This window comes from Notolepis coatsorum (genome assembly GCF_963971535.1).
Source record: "Notolepis coatsorum genome assembly, chromosome: 18".
Classification (NCBI taxonomy): domain Eukaryota; kingdom Metazoa; phylum Chordata; class Actinopteri; order Aulopiformes; family Paralepididae; genus Notolepis; species Notolepis coatsorum.
In genome coordinates, this window is record NC_140182.1 from 37679157 (window position 1) to 37686774 (window position 7618).

Genomic DNA, 7618 nt, shown 5'->3' on the forward strand with positions numbered 1-7618 from the left:
CTAGTCGCGCAGGATAATGCGCACGTGTGCATGTGTTTGCTTACATGTGTTTGCTTACGTGTGCGTGTTTGCATTGTTTATAATGTGTGATGTAATATTCCTCACCTGGAAGTGGAATTATAAAACCTGGAGTGGATCCAGACCCCAGAATCTGCCCACTTCTGCCCTTTAGAAAATGTCATCATTAATTAATCATTAATAGATGTGAGCTTCAGGTAGGTATTGACAATGCCGATGCTACATACATACCCTACCTCAAGGCCCCTAATGGCCACCGTGGCTAACCATATTCCCCTCATAGCTAGTATCATGCTGCGCGATGACAGAGCGGCCCACCTTCTGGCCAGCCGACAGGCCACGGAGGACCGCGTGATGAACAAGGCCGTCGTCGACTTCCGCCAGCACTTCCAGCAGCCTCAGTGTCGGCGGGAGTACGATCTGAACGACCCAGAGCACCTGAGGAAGACAGATGGAAAGTTCTTTGGGCATGGGTTTGCGGGGGAGGACCTGGGATGCCAGGACAGGCTGAGGAGGCAGCAGGAGCAGCAGAGAGAGTGGTCCATCCAACAGCAGCATGAGCAGGCAGTAGCAAGGAAAGAGCAGAGGCTGGAAGGTAGGCTACCGTCCTGAAGAGACATTTACTTACCACAGTGTTGACTGGACAACAGACCACAGTGGAAGATCAAAATGTGATTGTGCAGACCTAGGATTTCTAGAGTGGGAGCAGGACCAGAGTCCACACTGTATCCACATGGTTCATGCATTTGGACACTTGAATCTTGCGGTTGCTAAAATGAGCACATAATAAATAGTGACGTTCTTTACATGATCATACAATAATTATATCACATTTCATATATGTGTTGTGTATGTCTGTCTGCATGTGTGTGTGTGTTCCCTGATTCATGGCCATATATGTGTTTGTACATGCATTTATCACATGTTTAGATCAGCAGTATGAACACAGCAGACTAGACCTGGACAACTGGGCTCTCCAGATCCAGAACGTTGAGGAGGAGAAAAGGAAAGCGGTGGCTTTCACCACCAGAGACTACAACCTGGCCATGGTGAGTCAGCCCGCTGCTCGGAGACTCTCCTGACAGCTGTCCGTATCCACATCTGCCAGTAGACTTAACATGTGGCAGGTCTGTGAGAAGTATTCTATGTGAAATGGAATGACAGCGGCAAAGGAGTAGCGGTAAATGTGCAAAGAACCAAACAGAAGCTTTTTACTGTCAGGATACTGATACTGTCAAAATACTGTCAGGATACTGTCAGGATACTGTCAAGATACTGTCAAGATACTGTCAGAATACTGTCAAGATACTGTCAAGATACTGTCAGGATACTGTCAAGATACTGTGAGATTACTGTCAAGATACTGTCAAGCATCAAGTCCAAATGAAAATATATCTTTCAAGAATATGTATAAAGAAAGAACAATTGGACTTTATGAAGTTGAGGGGTAACAGCTCTATATGATAATTGTCTTTTTTCTCTCTCATGTTATTGTAAGTATTGATGGTTAAATAATTGTAATTGACAGACGATTAATCTATTTCTATAGTTTATTGAGTAAGGGGCCAGCTAAATACACTTTTATTTGATCAAACTGTGCATTACTGTGAACGGAACAAATAAAAATGAAATGAAAATATATACCCAGGGATCAAACCGGCGACCTTCTGGTTACTGGCCAGCCTCTTTACCTCTAAGCCATCCTGCCTCCCCAGAAGGTCCATTTGTTGTGAAAAAGCAGTGTGTGGGTTTACAGTGAAAAAGCCCAGTGCACAGATAAAAAAAAAAATTTATAAAAAAAAAGAAAAAAATTATAATTATTTTTTTGTTATAATTATTTTTTATTTTTTTTGCCAGGCCATTGTTTCTAGTTGTGGCGGCGGTGCGGCGCGATAGTTAGATAACCTAGGTGGGTGGGGAACAACCAGGATTTCACTGTCTGCGACAGAGTTGGAGAACTATCTGACTCTCTCTCCCTCACGAGGATCACACACACACAAACACACACACGCTTCTTCCCCCAGGCCATCAGAGCCATGAACAATGAACATTGAGTGCTCAGAACATTGAACTGTCCACACACAAGCACACATGAACACACACACGACACGCACACTGTGCACGCTCACACACGAGCAGCCACTTAACACTTTAACATGAGCGGGCACACACTCATGTCGCACACACGCACACTTATGGCCAAAGGAAAGGACACTTTAAATTAGAATAACAGGAACAGTGTATTGCACTACCAAAGCTAACTAGCATGTCCCATATGCTCTGTAAATAACTATGTACAGATACCGAGATGTCACTCCATGTTAACTGCTACCTGTTACTGCACAATGTTGTTTCCTTCTTTTGATTCTATTATATGTACCACTGTATTGCACATCGTTGCGGGCAAGACCACCCGCATTTCATTGTATACCTGTATGCCGTGACAATTAAAACTCTTGACTTGACTTGACTTGATTTGGAGCCGTGCTGCCGCTTGTGATTGGTGGAGGCGGGACCAGGCGATACAACTGATTGACAGCGGAGGCGGCGAATGGAATGGCAGATGGCACTGATTGATTGATTGATTGATTGGACATTTTATTAACAGATTGCAGAATGGGTACAGTACAGCTCAATACATACAATTGTTAAGGGGATGCAGACCAGAGAAAGACTTTCGTCTTGTTTACATCAGGGTCCATTTTCAATTCATCATAATTGAACTCATAATCTGTACTCAGATGCAGAATAACAGCCAGGCAGTGAGCCAGGTAGTGAGGGACTCGGGAGAGATACAGTAGAGCGAAAGTCAATTAACGTTGATGTCAAGATGGACAGTGGAAGAAAGAGAAAGGGTGGAGGAGAGAGGGATAAAACAAAGAAAAAGAAAGATGCTGCTAAATCTGCTAAAACAGGAGATGCTGCTAAATCCGGCAACATTTATCAAACATAATCACTGCAAAGTTATCAAAAAAAAAAGTTGTTGTTCCCTTTCTAATTTCCTCAAAAACATCTAGTCTAGTTAATGTGATCAATATTATTTGACAATTGATGCTTTTTGTTGGAAATTTCAGTCAGTGAGCTCATACTTTGAGCTCATTTTATAGTTAAAATGATTGAGACAACGCAATCTTCTGTCTTCGTTGTGCATGCATGCGTGTGCTCACCACACACAATACATGTGTCACTATTCTGGCAGTGGCTACTGTTATTATAGTATTGTAATGAAAGGTCTGTTATTTAATGTTTGTGTAAAGGGCTATTTTAACTGTTGATGGATAGTGCATCAGTAAAGTGAATATGGTATTGTGCTCTTGCTCTGTTTGAATAGGTGGAGAGAGTGGTTAACTGTATTATAATAGTAAATAGAAAAATATGTTGTGCTCTTGCTTTTTTCTTTTTGAAGGTGGAGAGAGTAGCATTGCTAGTGCCACAACAGTTTTATTTGAGGTTCATAACAGTACATTGTACTAAGCAATTGTTGGCTCATTAGTTTGTGATTCACATGCACTAAAATTCACCAGAATGCAGGAAATTAAGTCTTTCCTGCATTCTGGTGGGGGACCCCCAGACCGCCCGCCTAAAAAGTGGCCTGATTGGGGCTATATTTTGCGCTATATCTCCCGGTATGAATTATTTTCCCAGTCCGGCCCTGCCAGTGCATGTTGGTGAGTTGGTCTTAACAACCCGCTCTACGACTATTCTGTCTCCCAGGCAACAGAGAACCGTGAGAGGCGTCGCCAGGAGAGCAGCCAGGAGGCGGAGGACAAACGGATGGACATCTTGAACAGCCTGCAGAGAGGACTGTTAACCGAGGCCTCAGATCCCACCCTGGGCATGCTGGGAGCGCCGCGTCTGAGAACCGCTAGGGAGCGGCAGGAGGTCGTACAGTTCCAGAAGTTTCAGGCTGAGGAGAGGAAGGTAATCTCTCTCTCTCTCTCTCTCTGGTGGTAGTGAAAGGGCTAACCTTCTGTATTGTCGCAGTGAAAGGGTTAACCATTGGTAGTGTAGCAGTGAAAGGGTTAAGTGTGTGTTTTTATGACGGCTACGTGGTGTAGTGGGCAAGGCGCTCGCCACGGATGCGGAGACGCTGGGCTCGCCTGTTCGAGCCCAGCGCTCCACATTGCTTTCAGTTTAGCTGGTCGTTCATACTAATACACATTGGCCGTATTAGGGGGTGGGAAACTGATGGGTGGGGATCGGGCGTTGTGGACAGCGACTCCTACAGGTCGGTTGGTGCGCCTGCGCAGTAGAATCAGGAAGTGTCTGGGGCAGCGTGAGCCTCCCACGCGTTACTCCTCGCCACTGAGAGATCGAGCTGCGCAGGTGAAAAGATGCGACTGCTGTTACCTCAAGTACCGGAGGGGACTTGTGCTATGTATGACTTAGTCCACATTGCAGCCGGCTTGTGGGAGGCAAGAAACAGCGTTCGTGACAGGGGAGGGTTGAATTGGATGATACGAAATTGGGATGGGAGAAAATATAGAAAATGGGAGAAAAAGTGGATCAAAAAAGTGTGTGTTTTTATATGTGTGTGCGTGTGTGTGTGTGTGTGTAGAGGATGGAGCTGGAGAGGAAGCAAGCAGAGCAGCGTCAGGATGCTGACAGTGTGACCAGAGCTCGTTCAGCTCTGCTGCTGGAGAGGGAGCAGGACACACTGACCAGACAGCGGAGACAAGACCTGGACCAGAGCAACGCCAGAGTGGCCCAAGCACAGAACCAGTCAGTCTCACTCACTCACTCTCACTCTCACACACACACACACACGCACACGCACACGCACACACACACACTTATAATCAGGGCAGAGATCTGTCACAGTGGTCATTCTGAAGTTCCAAAACCATTTATAGTCTTTTATAGGGCCGACCCGAATACTTCAATGTTTCAATCGTTGCCATGGTAATCAATGCCAAAATCACTATTCAAATGCTTTGTTTTCCTTCCTTTTGTTGTTCCCCACATTAGCATAAGCAATGGCTAATATAAGTAAGGGATAATGTATAGCTACGAGGTCATTGTCGCAAAATTATTGACCGACACGGAGTTTAGAACTGAGGCGCAGCCGAGGTGTTTTAAACGTCAGTGAAGGTCAATTATTTTGCGACAATGACGAGTATAGGCTATACATTATCCCGCTTATTACATGGCTAACTTACTAACAATATACCTAATTCATCGACAAGACGAGATCAAATGCAGACGCAGTTGTTCTGTGGCTCTGTCAGCCCAAATAAAGTGATTATTATTATCGGCAGCCGGCAGGTCTGTGGTCTGATTGCATGACTGAGTGCAGCTGTGCATATGCTGAGCAGCACTGATACAGTGTGTGCTTGATTGGTCCAGCTGCGCACAGGCAGGGGCGTAGCTGGGGGGGGGTAGCTTAGGATGATTCCAAGGGCCCAGCACTGGGGGGGGGCCCAAAAAAAAAAAAAAAACATTTTTTTTTTTTTACTAGACATCACTCAGGTGTATTATTGATGCTCTCATTGATACTATGTTTGTTTGTTTGTTTCTGAAGTGTGCGTGTGTGTGTGTGTGTGTGTGTGTGTGAGATATATATAGAGAGAGAGGGGGGGCTTTGGTAGACTATTGCATTGGTCCATTCATTGAAGATGAACGCAATGCGACATCCTTTACTAGGCTCACCCACCAACAGTGCAGGTGCTGAACTGCTGATCCGAATGTATAGGTAAAAACCATATTATGCGTTTTCATCAATCAAAAAATTGCCAAAACACATTTTTCTCGCGCGCTTACGCGCGCTCGCATTCACTGGGGGCCTACAAAAAAACATTCATTTATGGGGCCCAGAATCTGGAGCTACGCCCCTGCGCACAGGGGTCATTATTGTTCGGCAGAGGTCCGTTATCGAGTAATATCGGACCTCTGACGAGCGCTATTGACCAATCACAAGCAAGCATTTCGGCGAATGAAAACGCCATGTAATAAATAATAATAATAATAATAATAATAATAATAATAATAATAATAATAATAATAATAATAATAATAATAATAATAATAATAATAATAATAATACATCATTCACTGTTCTTCTCAGACAAGGACATATAGTCATGACAATCTTCAGAAAATCTGAATATCTTTACTCACACATCGAAGCTTTGTACACAGGAAGAATGAAGCTTTGATTATTCACAGATAATTACTACTGAAGCTTTGATTATTAACAGATAATTACTACTGAAGCTGTGATTATTAACAGATAATTACTACTGAAGCTGTGATTATTAGCTGATAATTACTACTGAAGCTTTGATTATTAACTGATAATTACTACTGAAGCTGTGATTATTAACTGATAATTACTACTGAAGCTGTGATTATTAGCTGATAATTACTACTGAAGCTTTGATTATTAACTGATAAATACTACTGAAGCTTTGATTATTCTCTGATAATTACTACTGAAGCTTTGATTATTCTCTGATAATTACTACTGAAGCTTTGATTATTCTCTGATAATTACTACTGAAGCTTTGATTATTCTCTGATAATTACTACTGAAGCTTTGATTATTCTCTGATAATTACTACTGAAGCTTTGATTATTCTCTAATAATTACTACTGAAGCTTTGATTATTCCATGATAATTACTACTGAAGCTTTGATTATTCTCTGGTAATTACTGAAGCTTCGGTTATTCACTGGTAATAACTGTGACCAGACACAGATAATAGGGTCATGTTGAGCACATTTTTTTATTTGTTTTTTTACAATAACAAAGTGCAAGTTCTTACCTACAAAATAAGCCATCACTTGTACAACTCGGGCAGATACTTTTCAATCTATGTCTTATTAACAAAGTTTGATTGATTGATTGATTGGACATTTTATTAACAGATTGCAGAATGGGTACAGTACAGCTCAATACATACAATTGCTAAGGGGATGCAGACCAGAGAAATACTTTCGTCTTGTTTACATCAGGGTCCCCCATTTTCAATTCATCATAAATTAATTGATTTATGCTATATAAAGTTGATAACACAATAGCCCGTTTTGAGCTACAGAGCCTCAAAGGGGCTGTTGGCTGTTCTCTTAAGATGCATGCAGAACTACAAATACCCACTGGCCTTTGCCACCTAACCCCTCCCCCACCTAACACCTTTTGCAGGTGAGGCCTTCACTGGTAGGGGGTAGGTGCTGTGAGGATTTAGCAGGTTTTTTGCTAATAAGACTATCCATAAAAGTATCTACAGTATCTATAAATTCGACCATATCTATCATTCCATATTGTAAATGACAAGTGTGTACAATCAACTGTTATTTACTGTGTTGGCCCTGTATTCTGATGTGTGTTCATGCAGGGAATGTCATACAGTCTTGTGGACCTATACAACAAGAGTGTGTTGAGCTCAGCTGTAATCCAACCCTATATGTGACCGATACCTATTTCTTATTTGGTCTTGTGTATTCTGCTGCTATTTCTGAAGAAGCATTCTCATTGGCCTAGTGATGACATAAAAGAGGCTTACAGTGCGCAAAAGTATTAAGATAGACTATAGCATTTGGCTGATGTTAATTTCCCACCCTGTTTTTCATGCACATAATACATATTGTATACAATACAAAT

At 42.4% G+C, this 7618-nt stretch overlaps 1 protein-coding gene across 1 annotated transcript; it reads left to right on the top strand.

Annotated features, from left to right (window-relative positions):
* Positions 1–267: 267 nt before the first annotated feature.
* Positions 268–7163, top strand: ribc2 (RIB43A domain with coiled-coils 2; the record flags this gene model as incomplete). Its single annotated transcript, XM_084335158.1, has 5 exons — positions 268–613; positions 949–1067; positions 3733–3939; positions 4577–4740; positions 7160–7163. The coding sequence occupies 5 exons, from the start codon at positions 268–270 to the stop codon at positions 7161–7163; spliced, it is 840 nt and encodes a 279-aa protein (XP_084191284.1).
* Positions 7164–7618: the final 455 nt, after the last annotated feature.